The 15,960-nt window shown below is 33.9% G+C and overlaps 1 protein-coding gene across 2 annotated transcripts; it reads left to right on the forward strand.

Moving 5' to 3' along the window:
- Positions 1–152: 152 nt before the first annotated feature.
- LOC144973538 (cyclin-dependent kinase 20-like) lies at positions 153–14,342 on the forward strand. 2 transcript variants are annotated; one of them, XM_078916079.1, is made up of 11 exons: positions 153–548; positions 2,352–2,425; positions 2,912–2,951; positions 3,310–3,498; positions 5,185–5,306; positions 6,806–6,868; positions 7,887–7,938; positions 8,281–8,352; positions 10,530–10,691; positions 11,509–11,694; positions 14,172–14,342. In XM_078916079.1, the coding sequence occupies exons 1-11, from the start codon at positions 474–476 to the stop codon at positions 14,199–14,201; spliced, it is 1,065 nt and encodes a 354-aa protein (XP_078772205.1). In that variant the 5' UTR covers positions 153–473; the 3' UTR covers positions 14,202–14,342. The 2 variants fall into 2 exon arrangements, with proteins under 2 accessions (XP_078772205.1, XP_078772204.1); XM_078916078.1 differs by lacking the exon at positions 14,172–14,342 and adding an exon at positions 13,788–13,966.
- Positions 14,343–15,960: the final 1,618 nt, after the last annotated feature.

Raw genomic sequence — 15,960 nt, forward strand, 5'->3', positions numbered from 1 at the left:
ATGTAAGACGATACGCCGGATAAATTGTAGATGAAATAATAATTCAAAATATTATGACATGGACGAGTATTGCAATCTCATACGAGTACTTCACGGGAGGCTACTCTTTTATTTTTTTTTTTAATTCCTGTGTATTCCTTCCCTTAAATTCCGTTGCCAAACGTAATCAAGCGATCAGTGTGAATTCCAGTGATTGTAAAATTTTATGACATTTCATTGTAAGAATGCGACATGCATGGTTTCAGCGTATGCGTCAGTCCAATTACTTTTGTCATTGTTTACATAATTCAGTCGAAATTTCAAAATCAAGTATGTGAAAATAATCGAAGAGAAACTTTCTGATTTCTAATTCAACGTAGATAGAGAGTGGACATTTGAAGTTTGAGAGTGAGAGAGTTTACCAGAGATTCTGACTTGGCTGGTCCTTTGTATCTATATCTCATTTTGTCAATATCGATTTCTCATTCTGTAACATGGAGCAGTATAACATTCTTGGGAGAATCGGAGAGGGTGCCCACGGCATTGTTTTGAAAGCCAAACACATTGAGGTAGTGTATGTTTTGTTATTATCTAGAGTATTTATAGACTATCTATCATTCTATCTATAGTCTATAGACATTGCTTTAGTCTAATTAAGATAGATAGTATAGATCTGGATTAAGGTTGCTTTTTTCTGGCCCTGGTGGGGATCCTTAGCTGGGAGGGAGATAACCAAGTGTATAAAGTACTTTTTTGAGAGGTGGTATTTTTCCCCTGTAAATCAGCTCTCTATTATTATGTACTTTTTTGGTGATAAGTTTTTAATATATTGTAGTTTGTAAACATTTGAGTGTATTCTTCTTAGCTTGATCCTTTGCCGGGGCCTTGGTAGGACTTATAGGTTATGTCAAAATAGGCACATTGATGAGTTGATTATGGAATCTTCTGGTCGCTATTAATTTAAGATCTACAACTTTTCCTTTACCATCTTCTTTTTTACTGGCGCTGAAATGATTTAATTGCGCCATCAATTCCCTGAAAGCAAACAAAACACAGAGTGTTGCTGTTGGCTTGGGAACTCTTATTGACCACATATGTTGAGCACATTTTGTAGATACAAAATCTCATTTAACTTTGTCCTTGGTCAAAGAGATGATGTGTGACCCACCATCTCATAAAGGTGTTATGTCGGAATGAATCGGACCTCTATGAGCACTTTTGAAATAAATTGCTTTGAAATACAAAATTTGAGTTTTTTGCAATGTAAAAAAAAAATTATTTATTCTCCATCGTAATGAATCGAAATCAACCCAAAGTCTCATATTTGTAGCGATATCTTCTTCTTCTTTTTCTTCATTCCCCTCATGGGTTCGGCAGTTATGCCTGTCCAGGTTATTTATGCCTTTTGGCCCAGTAACTCTGACTTCGGCCTGCTTTTCTGTTGGGATTTGCTTTCTTAGCCTTTAGTCATCCAAGACTTGTCCACAGGCAGCGGCGGTTTTATCTCTGAGTTTTCCTCTCCTAGACAAGTTGCCATCCAAGACTCATGGTTCCTGTCCGATCATGGCTATCACATTCAATTTCCAGCAGTTAGTTCATCTCGACGTAATACTCTTTGTCACAAATGTCAAGTTGCAGGTCGAAGTACAAGCAGCAATATTGATATTTCACAGATAAGAAGGCAAGAAATGTATACATATTATATTACAATCGGGTCAACAGTGAAGTGAGACCAGCATGTTATTAAGTTATGAATGCTTTATTTCTTTTGGACATGTTATATTATTAAACATTAATTGTAATAATTTCTGCTGGAAATTAAGTTTTAAATATCCCAGTTTTGCTTAATCACTGTTTATGAGCTTTAAAAAAATTGAGCTTTTTATATAGCGCAATATCCATCAAACATGCTCAAAGCACTTTATAGGGGGTCCCTGGCCAACAGCAACACTAGGACGAGACATGACGCCTGTTAGGCGGGCGATATTACAATTTTTTTCTGACCGAGACAACGTTGTTGACGGCCAGGTGCTCATTTTACCCCTGAGTACAGTGAGAGAATGTGAGTTAAGAGCCTTTTCCAAGGACTCAACTATGCGCAGAGAGAGGCTCGAACCCAGGATCTTCTGATCTGAAAGCGAGTGTCATACTATAAGACCATATAGCCGCACAATGATAAGGATCTCTCCAATAAAAAAGATTGTGTAGAATAACTCATTTTTTACCTCCATTTACATTTAGATTTTCTGGGATTTCTTTGGGGTTTTTTTCTTTTTTGGGGGGAGGGGTCTTTTTTTCATAATTAGTAAACCTTTTTCTTAATGAGGTCTGGGTTTCGTTTAATATAATATAATGTATATTTTAAATTCCAGAGTGGAGAAGTTGTAGCTTTAAAAAAGGTTCCATTGAGGAATCCAGAGGAAGGGATACCTAATACAGCATTGAGGTAGATATGTATGTATGTATGTATGTATGTATGTATGTATGTATGTATGTATGTATGTATGTATGTATGTATGTATGTATGCATGCTGCACACACACATGTATGTATGTACGTACATCCATATGTATGTATGTTTTTATGTATGTATGTTTATGTATGTATGTATGTATGTATGTATGTATCTATCTATTTATCTATCTATCTATCTATCTATCTATCTATCTATCTATCTATCTATCTATCTATCTATCTATCTTTGTATGTATGCATGTATGTAAATATGTTTAAATGTATGTATGTATGTATGTATGTATGTATGTATGTATGTATGTATGTATGTATGTATATATGTATGTATGTACATCATCATCGCTACCATCATTTTCATCATCGTAATCATCATCACCAAACGTTGAATGTTCTGAGATGAAAACGAGACCATCCTATAAAGGGACAAATATCTTATATTTTACATTTTTCTTTCCAGAGAAATAAAAGCTCTCCAAGAGATAGAAGATCACCCTTATGTAAGTTTGTTTGTGTTATGAAAATTTTGCTTGACTTTAAAAACAAAATTAAGAGGGAAATTGTTTACATTGTTCTTGGGTTGTTGTTTTGTTTGGGATTTTTTTTGTTTTCTTTGTTTTGTTTTTGTTATTTTTTTTTTTTCTTTTGTGGGGGGGGGGTTCCATCTAATTTTTTTTTCCAGGTTCTTCTTTTTTCGTTATCAATATGAACATTTTATTACTAATTTCTCATCATAAAATTGATAACATTCTTTTGTTTTATACATTTTTGTTGTTCTTTAATTATTAATTCTATATGCAACATCATTGTGAAGAAATTGGTTTTAAAGTCTTGCACATGAATCATTTATACTTTCAGGTTGTAAAATTGAGAGAGGTGTTCCCTCATGGATCGGTCATTGTGTTTGTCTTTGACTTCATGTTATCAGATCTGTCAGAAGTCATTCGAAAGGTTGAAAAACCATTGACAGAAGCTCAAGTTAAATCGTACATGTTGATGCTGTTGAAAGGCATCGCTTTTTGTCATGAGAACAATATAATGCACAGGGTAATTTTGTATTTTCGTTATTATTGTTGTTGTTTTTGTTACTATTATTATTATCATTATTATTATTATTATTATTATTATTATTATTATTATTATTATTATTATTATTATTATTATTATTATTATCATTATTATTATTATTATTATTATTATTATTATTATTATTATTATTATTATTATTATTACAGAATTTTTACCGTTAAAAACACTTCCCTAATAATATTAATATCCCTCTTCTTTCTCCAATAACTAACTATGTTCGACCAGTTCTATCGCAACTTTGATGAAAGTCGACATCTTATTTGGATTGGATTAACTTTCAACATTTGTAAGAGTCAAAGAGATTAGCCGTGAAGAGAGACAGTAAGCTCTCACCAAACTCGTTAGTCACAATGCAGAGGTCAATCCCAAAACAAAGAGTATCGCTCAGTCCCGCTTTACAACTGTCATTGTCTACCTGTTGTCAAGACTATGCCCAGCCCCCCTGTCTCCTATTTAATGGCCACAGATGACGTCACAAACCCATAATGCAAAGTTTTACCTTCTCTTGTATCTAATAGAGTGGTGACACACAAGTGTAGCATCGAATCCCGCTCACTCTCGATTCTTCAACCTGTCATGACTACATCCATGGTGAAATTTAATCATGTTTTGTTTGATGGATCTCTTGAATTTTCCACTTTTTGAGGATGAAAATTTATTGCGACTAACCAAAGTTTGTTGCAATTAACCATTGAGTTTTTAAAAGAAATACTTCCGTTTCTTGGGAAATATTGCAATTAACCGAGTTGCAATTATCCGGAGTGGACTGTACCTTATCTCAATGTTTTCAATAAAATCATTCATATAACACCAACAAACATATTCAAACAGACCACTTTTCATGAGATTTTTCACACCTTTGTTTGTCTATTGTTGATTTCATTTGCAAGATATATTTAGTTTTTGTTTTTTTTGTTTTGTTTTGTTTTTTGTTTTTTAAACATTTTTTATAGTAAACTTTTAAGTTGCCAGCCTTTGTCTTTTTTAAGTCATAAGGTCTTTGTTGCAAGTGAAATTGGTCAGTAGCACACTGCTCTGGCTTGTTCTCGGTGAATTATAGCAAAAAGATAAAAAATAATAATAATTTGGAAGTTTTTGAAATGGCTTTTTGAAATGAACAATAGACATAATTTGATAAGGTAAGGTGAAAAAGAACAAATTATTAGATAAATTATTGTATAATAGACTTATTATTAAAAGAATGGGAAAAATCATGTTACTTGAAAGGGTTATTGCCTCAAGTTGGGCTAAGAAGACAAAGTGAGATCATGATATGTAGTCACCATTGTTTTTTAAATAATCCTAAGGGGTAGATCAAAGGATAAGCTATTTTGAGTCCCATAGTCACTACTCATAACAATTGATATTCAAGAATATCCAAGGTTTCCCATGATGCATGGCTGTTTAGTACAGTCCATTTATCTCTATCATATTGTCATATTACGCAGTTTTTATTTATTGTTAGTTTTGGTGGGTTTTTTTTCCAATCCTTAAGCAATTCCAACCTTGGATCGAATTAGAATGAACATTTAGCTTCATAAAAAATGATAAGTCATTCTCAAGAAATACAAAACAGGTTTTGATCGTTATTTAATTTTTCATTTTTTCTTTCTCTCCTCTTCCATTTTTTAATCTGTTTGCCAGGATTTGAAACCTGCAAATCTTTTGATCAGCTCTACTGGCCATTTAAAGATTGCAGACTTTGGGCTTGCTCGTGTTTTTCAAAACAAAGGAGACAGACAATACAGTCATCAAGTGGCTACAAGGTAAAATAGATTTTAAAAATTAAGATTTATTTTTATATATTCACAGTTCTAAGTTGATTTTGTATTAATCTATGTAGGTCTAATAAGTTTCAGTATATTGTAGTGTAAACACGTATGGCTGGCTTTGAGTCAAAGTTTGACCTTAATTTTATGTCTTTTATGTCCAAATTTTTTTCCGATCCGTCAGTAATGGTCATATCATTTGGATTCCCTCCTGGTATCAAAACAGTAATATCTTTGTTCAAAAATATTGTGCACATATTTAAAATTCTGAATGAGCTGTGATAAATGTTGTAAAGTGCACAGAACATTAAAGCGCTTTGAGCACATTTAGTGGATATTGCGCTATATAAAGCTCAATTTTAATTTTTAACACGAGTATGGATTAGTATAGTTAACAAGCTTAGCCAAGGTCCTCGACTGAATCTTGATCTTGAACCCCGTGGCTGAGAAAATTAAACGCTACAAAGTCGTAGAGAAACATTCCATCACTGCCTTAGATGATCAAATCAATCAAAATTCAAAACTTATTTCCAATAGTATAGTTTGAATTGAAATACACTAAATTGGCAACTCACTTCTCAATCGAAATATTATATTATTTATGTTATAGTAAACAATTATAATATTAATACATCTGGCACTATACAAAAAAGACGTAGGCCCTCAATGGTTCATTAATTTTTTTTTCCAATCCAAGGATCCAAATTGTACAGAATATTAACGGAGATGCATAGTAGGGTGTCTATGACATGAATTAGAACTTACAGTTATCAACCAGTTAGTTAATTTAGTAGTCAGTGACGTCAAAATTTGAAGTGAGGTGTAAAGGTTAACTACATCAAACTGGCCAAAATTATATTAAAATTTTTTAATGTTTGGTAAATCTTGATAACAGAATAAATATCATCATGAAAATATTGCTATCACTGGATATCAAGTTGTAGTCGAATATGTGAATCTTTACTACCATAAATAATAATATAATGTAGGCTACTTATATAGTGCCCATCAATCCACTGACAAGTGCTCTATGGCGCTTAACAATCAGACTAAATAAACTAGCATACGCACTGACATGCGTACACACATACACCTGCATACTCAAGCCCATATACGGAAACTTCTCCGCATACACACAAACCAATGGTAATTGAGTTGAAAAAAAGGTCTGTGCTTGTAGATGATAAGTTTTTTTTTTTTTTTTTAATATTATATTAATTTACGTTTTCTTTATATTATCTCTTCTCTTTTCCACCCTTAATTTCTCCTTTTTTTAAATCTACCATTCTGACTATCCTTCACTGAAGCCTTTTTTTTCTTGTCTTAAAAAAAAATGAATCATTTCATTATTTTTTTTTTAATGTCAATATGCCTCCATTCTCCACGTACATGATCACAGTCACTAACGTTTTGAATTTATTATATGTACATGCAACTTATTATGGTGATTTAATTGCCTTACTCTTTTTTGTAATTTCATAAATGAATATTTATAGGTGGTACAGAGCACCAGAGCTTCTTTATGGTGCAAGGAAATATGATGAAGGTGTTGACTTATGGTGAGTAGAATGAATTTATGGTGTTTAAGTTTCTTTCTTATTGTTTCCATACAGCGAAAGTAATATTTTGTTGCTTTTGAGCTTGAGCTCTGTGAAATGAGACCTACCATCAATCTGGTATATTATTGATTGACCTAGATGCCAAATCTGAACCTTGGAGTTGTAATTTTTCATACTTTAAGAGACTATATTTTATATTCATTCTCCTTAATAAAAAAGATCAAATTGGCTACAGTTTCACGATTTTAATTTCAAATCCAATTTCTAACTCCAAAATGATCCCCAACATAATAATGCGTTTAGGCAATGGACCACAAATAGGTTTCATGCTACAGATTTGGTGCTTATTCTGCAAATTTCGCATTTTCGCAATATCAATTAGAGTTACAGATACACCATTTTGAAACAATATAGCAGATGATCTGAGATGATTTGTGGTTACTATAGCTAGTTTTGCCCAAAACTGCACTGAGCAAATAACACAAAGTAAATTTGCTTGACGTCACCACCTGACACCATTTTTCTTCTTTTATTATTGTTAATAGCTTTCTGATGACGTCAACGGCTTATAGCAGAGATTCTGCTTAAAGTCAACTCAATATGTTTCAATGATACGATGAAAGGGGAAGAATTAAAGAATTGCACAAATGAAAGGGTCGGGGAGGGGTTGTGTTGGGCAATCTGCTCGATAGTGTTAATTACCTACCACATTACTCATTCACACTAAGATGATCACTGGCTTTGATTGTACAACTTAATGAACATTGAAGATGTTGACATATACTGTGTTATGTACTTATGTTAAGCACATCAGGTATTATTATATGATATCACGGGTCAAGCTTGGCTCGTAGATTGTATCAATTGAATAGCAATACATGCATATGCTTTAATTAGCTTCATCATTTATTAACTCTCATTTTTTGTTCTATTGGTGTGTGCTTGTAATTGAAAAAAAAAGAAGAGTCTGATCATAACCCCACTGAGTGATATTTGAAATCTCTTTTTTTTTCTCCAGGGCTGTAGGATGCATATTTGGTGAACTGTTGAATAATTCACCTATATTTCCTGTAAGTTTTCTAATTCTCTTTTGTTTTTTACATGGTTTTATTTCTTTTTTTTTTTTTTAATTTTAAATTCATTTTGTAAGTAAAGATTTACTGTGTTTGATGTATTTTAGAATATTGAAATAGTTTGGGGGGTTTTTTTATCCATCAATATTTTTATTTTAAATTCAATGTTTGAGAACATGATAATTGATTATGTTTCTTTTTTATTTACATTTATCCTTAACCAGGAAGTAAGATGAACATTTCGAATTCCTTTTGTTTTATTTAAATGACAAATTATTTTTAATAATGGAAAATAAATTGGACTTTATCACCATCCTAATGTATTCTTATCTTTTAAAGGGAGAGACCGATATTGAACAGCTTTGTCTTGTCATACGAGTTCTTGGGACTCCGAATGAAAAGAACTGGCCTGTAAGTATTATGGAGTCGAGGGTTAAATTACTTTTCATGTGCATGTTCCAAATATATCAGAGGCGAATGGGCAATATATAGTGACCGAGGAGAGATCATTATTTTAAATCTTCAGGAAATCTACTGAGAGTGAAAGATGCCAAGACTGTCTGCTTGTTTTTCACATCAAAATCTGAACATAGTTGACCTGAACAACGATTATAAAGAGTAATCGGAATTGAGCTTATCGTTAAAGCAGGTCTAAAAAAAAATGATAATACCAAAATTGCTATTTTCAGCAAATTATTGAACGCAGTGCCCTTTAAATGCCTTACAATAAAAAGGATTTCAAAGGTTTGTGATTTTTTTTTTCACATTATTTGTTTTATATTTTTGTCATAATATTGATTTTGACGATATAATTTTAATCTTCCCTTTTTTTCACGTTTTAGAGAAGACAAGAATGTTTTTTATGTTTTTTTTTGTTTGTTTTTTTATTCTAAAAGTGCCAAATACAGCTCACTACACCTCAGTCACCTGGTGTTCTTCATAGAGGAGACATGAGAACTGTTCCTGCAGCTGTTTGGCGCCATTCATCTTTGTGAGAGTGGTACTATCCATCCTTGCCCCTTCTTTAATGTTGTCGTCCAAGTTCTTGTTTCATCAACCTCTTTTTCTCCTTCCCTCCAGTGTGCTCTATGATATTGTTTTGGCCATTAAGTTATGTTGCGTCACGTGACCAAACCGTGAGAGCTTTCTCTTTGATGATGGAACGTTTAGGGGCTCTTGTGGACCTGCCAGTGTTCTTATTTCATCAAGCGCATATTAATCTTGTAGTCTTTCCAAGAAATACCGAGGAGTTTTTTCTGTAGTCTCTTCGTGGACTCTGTTGACAGTGTCCTGCTTTTGCAGCCATATAAAATCGTTGATAAAATTATGGATTTGAATAGCTTTAATTTCAAGTTTGATTTAGTTTGACCATTGATGAAGTTGCCTTTGCTATTCTAATTCTTAAATGTTAATCTTCCATCTGTAGTAAGAGTGGCTCCCAGTATTTGAAGGCGCTGCCTCTTTTGCTTCTAGATGTTTTTCATTCATGAAAATCTGGGTTGTGGCATTTGACATGCTTTTGACCAATATTTTACATTTTTTGTGCTGCATTTTTGGCAAGTCTGAGAGTCAGTTCTTGGTTGCCTCCCCTAAAGGGGAGGTTCCTTATTGGTCGTACACCTATTGATATTTCTGAGTTTGCGCGTCAGGGCTCTAACGGGGCCCATTAGAGATAGACGACGATTGGGATTGTTTGGAAGCTTTAACCCTTTGCCCACTAGTCATTATGATATCGGAAATGCTATCGCCGTCTACATCTACGCCAGAATAGAAATAGAGGGTGGAGCCTACCATGATATAACATTTTATGGAGCCCTAATTTCATCATATCAGTTCTGTCCACTGACAGGTGGGTGGGTATCGCTTTCAAGAACTTATGTCCTTATATGAAATCCTGAGTTTTTGACCAATCAACGATTGCTCTTTTGATAGCTCGCTTGTCAACATGAGTCAGCTCAGCCCTTGATTTATGTACAGGCATCACAGGCGGGATATGTTGTGTAACTTCAAAGACCATGGTTGACCGAAAGCGATGAATGGAAGCCCTACTATGGCGTGGAGAACGAGGTCTTGTATGTATAGTTACGTCATATCTCAACGCTCGTGAATTCTTAGTAAGGCTGGACTCACAATCAAAACACGAAATCTGTGTTTTAAACTCTTGAATCAATCGAGTTACATCAGTGCGTTCGTCTCATTGAGAAGTGAAAAACGATATATAAATCAAGAACATCGACCGGAAAATAAGAAAATTATCATAAAATTATAAAATTTGAGAAAGCTGTTTTCAAAATCAAATCTATTACAAAAAAGGTTATTTCTAGACCGATTTTTATGAGACAAAGACAATTTTTCTCCACTTTTCAAGCTGATTCCAACAATGAGGTTTTCAAATTTATCGCAAGTAGATTATTTGTCATTTTTTTTTTTTTTAAATACCCAATTGACTGCTCAGGAAATGAATACGTAATCCTTGATGGCTAACGAGTAGGTGTTAAATTTTGCGTATCCCTTTCCCACGCAGACGCACACACACATACATACACACAAACACATAAACCATAAAATGATTTTACAATTCATTCCAGGGCATGTCCAAGCTAGATCTTCCAGACTACCACAAAATTTCGTTCCCAGAGAATCCCCCAATCCCTCTAGAAGAAATTGTACCTGACGCATCATTTGAAGCCTTAAATCTTCTAAAAGAGTTCTTGGTCTACCCCAGTAAGAAACGCATTTCAGCCAAAAAGGTAAACTAAGACACATTTTTGATAGATGTTTGGTTACTTTGGTTCTGTATCATAGGAGGGAAAAAAATTAGACTTTATAAACCGTCGAAGACACAAATTAAGAGAATACTCATGAGATCCAACATTAGGCAGAGTCTGATTTACTTTGTAGTTAAGCAAGGATGTAAAAAATTAAGAAAACAAACAAAAATCTTAAGCTTTTATAATGTGAAATATCCACTTAAAGGGCCCCAAGCGCTTTACAGTGGGTCCCTATCCAACAGCAACACTTAACATGTAGGATGAGACATGTTGCCTGATAGGCAAATTGCACTTTTTTCTGACAGAGACAAACGCTGTCAACACACAGGTACCTCATTTTACACCTGAGTACAGTGAGAGAATGTGAGTAAAGAGAGGGACTTGAATCCAAGACCCTCCTATCTAAAGGCAAGTGTCATACCACAAGACCACATAGCCGATCAACAATCCCTGACAAAAAAAAATGCTTTTTCTCTCATATTTGATGTAATGTAACAGGGAAGGGGGTAGAGGGATGGGGGAATTTGGCACAGGCATTCAATTATTGTTTTCATCAATTCGTTTCAAGCATGTTCGTTGTAGGTGCTTGTAGGTGTTTTGTGCTTACTCTCCTGTCAATTGATTTTTAGAGACCTTTAAAGAGATCAAAGACCTTGAGAATTGAGTTTGATTTCCTGGCCAATTTATCAATGATTTGCTGATGTAGAAGAAGTATGGCATAAAATTGTTGGAACGATTAGATAATTATATTGTTTGCCTTCTGGGTTTAATATCATATATTTATCTTTCTCGACAGGCTCTTCTTCATCCATATTTCTTTACTGAGCCCCTACCTGCCCACCATTCTGAATTGCCAATTCCCCAACGCACCAACAGGAGAAGTGGATTACAGTTGAAGCACCAGGCCCACGAATATAATCTTGACACTCCAATATCAGAATCCCTCATTGATCCAGATTTGTTGTCACCCTACACTTCTAAAGTAAAATAATTAACTCTAAATACAATACAAGAAGTCATTAGCTCCCATCAACATTGGATTTCAGCACACTTTCTGGCTTCTCACAAGAGCATGTTAGAATCCAACTAGTACTGTGTTGTTAACTCACTCAACCCTATCACCGATTATATCCGTATTTTACCCTTGTTGCTTTTACCTTTGGTACAGCTGTCCTTGTCCCATGCCTATTTATTACATTTTTCTGAGACAAACTACAGGCGTAGTATCAAAGCTAATTTTTGCATGCTAATGGTAGTCGAATAAAACTATCTATGTACATGCTCATTTTCAATACATGTTTTCCCAATTTTAAAAAGAAGCAAAAATCTCAAGGATTGAGTGAGTTAAAAAAAACTCGGGATATTCTGAAAGCACAAAACTCCAAACCAACTACCCCTCAAAGGAAAAATACTTGTATCCCAGACTTACTTTTTACATGTTCAAATTTTTTTTTGTAAATTGTATCTCTTTTACATCTAATTCTTTGGGATTAACAATGAACTTCTGCCAAAATCTGAGTTCAAATACACAAATGGAATATCTTTATCCTGTTATAATAGGCATCGAAGACTCCCAAGTTATTTCAATCTGTTTTTTTTTTCTCATGCAGAAAACACCATAATTAATGAATGAAAAATGTTAAAAGATAGATATCAATGGTCAGCGGATCAAACCTGTGAAATCTCAATTTTCACGATCAGCAGATCAAAACTCTGAAGTCTACATACGAGCTTTGTATCTCTATAGATCATGAAAATCTGAACTTCAGAGGTTTGATCCGGTAACCATCGATATGTAATTATTTGCAGTGAGGGAGGTAACATTGTCTTTTGAAACTTAAGACTTGAACTAGAACTAAGTGTTACCTTTTGACTTTATGAGATGGGAGAAATGCACCATTTTAGCTTGTGACCATGTAGAAAAATAAAAGTACAAAAGTAAGTTTCCAAAATTTCATGGGAATTGGAACATTCTTTCAAATTAAGGGCAATTCATATTGGATTAACTTGGTAAATAGATTAAGGACGGAAAGGAATGGAAAAGGGGATAACAGAAAGTCCTTCAGAGCCATTAGGCCCATGGAGCCAGAGTTTATCCCGGTTTCTATAGAGTGAAACAGACAATAGCAATTGCTTGCTACCCTTTTGGATAGGTCGCTAGTCTATCGCAAAGTACTTTTCACCAGATCTAACAGACCCAGCTACCCAATCACTGCTGTCAGAAAAAAAATCTTGACTGCACCCGGGATCGATCTTGGTCCCTTTTGATTGTGAAGTGAGTGCTCTAACAATTGAGCTATCGGGACCCCTGGGATAAGATGAACTTTAACTTTATTTGTCCATTTCTGAGTTTCAGGGTCAAAAAGGTGAGTGGAAAATAGAAGAGGGAGATTGTTGTTTGTTTGTTTTTACGGAGTTTACGGTGATTGCGACACGGTTAGGTCATTTCAGCACCAGTAAGAGGAAAATGATAAAGGAAAGGTGTAGATATTTAGGCGAAAGCACTGAAGAAAAGGGAAGACAAAGGGGGCTGGTTTAAAGAGGGAACAGATGATTCCATGATCGTTTTGTTGTTTTTAAGGGTTTTACGGCGCTTGCAACACATTAAGGTCATATCAGCGCCAGTAAAAAGATAGAAAATGGGATGGTAAAAAGTTATAGAATTACAATTAAAGCACCCAAGAGTAAGTAATGTTTTTGTTGTTTTTAAGAGTTTTACAGCGCTTGCAACACATTTAGGTCATATCAGCGCCAGTTAAAAGGGAAAATGTGGATTAGTAAAAAGTTATAGAATTACATTTAAAGCACCCAAGAAAAAGTAAGACAAAGAGGAATGGTACAAATAAGGAATTGGTGTAGAATCCAAGAGCATATCGTCAATGTACTTAGTTTGAGATCACCTAAAAGTCTCATCCAGATACGAACACAGGTGCCCACTAAGAGGAATACACTCAAATGCTTACATTATAAATTCAAAACAACAAATATAATAATACATAACAGAGAGATGATTTACAAGGAAAAAAATATCATCTCCCAAAACTATGACTATACATTTGACTGTTTCCCTTTCAGCCAGGGTATCCGGCCAGGGCCAGGACAAAACCAAGTAATCTCATTCCAAGACAAAGACAGAAAGAAAGTTGGAAAACAGATATAGGGGGATAGAAGACGCAGTAAGTACCTCTCTGCCCACCATGGGAGGCCAGGAACCCCACCCAGATTCCATGATCAATCCACCAATGTGCCTATTTTGACATTATCTAAAAGTCCAATCCAGGCACAAACAAAGGATCCTTCTATAAAGGATACACTCAAATGTTTACAAAATACAATGTACATTATTCAAAGCTATTAATGATAATAGAACATAACTGTAACAAAAGATGATTTGCAAGGAAAAAATTATCATTTCTCCAAAAAAAATAAGTACTATACATTTGACTGTCTCCCTCCCAGCTAAGGATCCCCGCCCGCACCAGGAAATAAACTGAGCAATCTCAATCCAGAGCAAAGACAGAGAGCAACATGGAAAGGAAAAACAGATACAGAGAATAGAAGACGCAGTGTAAGTGGCCTCCTTCCCACAATGGGAGGTCAGAAGATCCCACCCAGAGAAGAGGGATAATACCAAACCAACGAATAAAGACTGTTATCTTTTACATAATATTTTTACTTCTTTGTTTTTGGAGGATATTGTCACAAAAAAGTCTAAAAATAACACAAAACAATATATGAAAAATACCATGGTTGTGAGGGGTGTGAAGAATCTAGTAGTACTGATAATATGATTATAATCACAAATTAAAAACGAATGTATGGTAATATTTAATTTTTAAATAATTATCTGTGGTGACAAAAAGAAGCAAAGCATGGTATATCAGACTACGGTACAGTATTCCACATTTTCTGAAGACAACAAAAAAGAAACATTATCATATAATATAAGTATTATATATGTGGCCCACCACCTCAATTGGGTTTATGTCGGAGTGAACTAGACCCCAAAAGGTGAATTTTAAGTTAAAATATACAGAAATATGGAATTATAATTTTTCATGCTTCACCTTCAGAAACTATATAATATTCATTCTTTTCAATAAATAATAAATTTTGCCATAATCTAATAATTTTAGTTTGTTGATGAAAATGTTGCTGCTTAAAGCTCGAAGGAAAAAATAACGATAAGAGATTAAATGTAATCTTCAATTTATTTAATAAATTAAAGCATACATTTCATTACTTATCGTCATAATTTTGGTTGTAAATCCAACTTTCAACTTCTAAAGCACTCACGCATAATACCGTTTCAAGGCAATGGTCACATTAATATATATATTATATATATATATATATATATATATATATATATATATATATATATATATATATATATATATATATATATATATATAATATATATATATATATATATATATATATATATATATATATATATATATATATATAATATATATATATATATATACAAATCACAGTCATTCATTACTCATTGATAAAACTAATAGGTAAAAGATACAGCTCTAATCTTCATCCTTAAAGTACCTAGCATATTATTGTCTTGTATAGCCCAAATTGTAAATCAAGGTAAACTCAATTGTTTATATTTATTTATTTATTATGATCCTAAGTGCTGACAAAGTAATAGAAGATGTTGAAATACAGAAATTCAGCAACCTGTAATTTTCCTTTGAAAAAGTGTCAGGTTGACGTTCCTATCTCTGCAGAATTCTATCATGCTCTTGGGAGAAGTCAAAAAGCGAGCTAGAATCCGAGCAGGCTGAAAACCGATGCTCATGAGAGTTAAACAACACAATCGGTCACTCAGCTCCAGCATATCACATTGCAAAATGTGCTAGAACCAAGTGACTACTGTATAGAGACACACACACATATATTTACACACGTGAAGAAGGAACGAGAGAGATAGAGTTACTTAAAAAGAGATCCAATGGTCTCCCTCACATAAAAGGACTCGAGCCAAGTTTGAGTAAAATCAGCCAAGTTTTAGTAAAATCAAGTCACCTTATTTAAGGATAAGGACAGGGAGATAACGAAATACGGAGATAGTAAACTTTTCAAGTACCCCACAAACCACCCGACTTGTGCGTACTGTCGAACTGAAAGGTAAATTCATTCAAAAATAAAACCTTGAGAATTATGTCCCAAGTCCTCGACATACAGCAAATATGCGGTGCGTTTATTAAGGACAATTGTAGAGGTAACA

This window comes from Berghia stephanieae, chromosome 5, assembly GCF_034508935.2.
Source record: "Berghia stephanieae isolate SIO BIC M18660-M18661 chromosome 5, UCSD_Bste_1.3, whole genome shotgun sequence".
NCBI classification, from domain to species: Eukaryota; Metazoa; Mollusca; class Gastropoda; order Nudibranchia; family Aeolidiidae; genus Berghia; species Berghia stephanieae.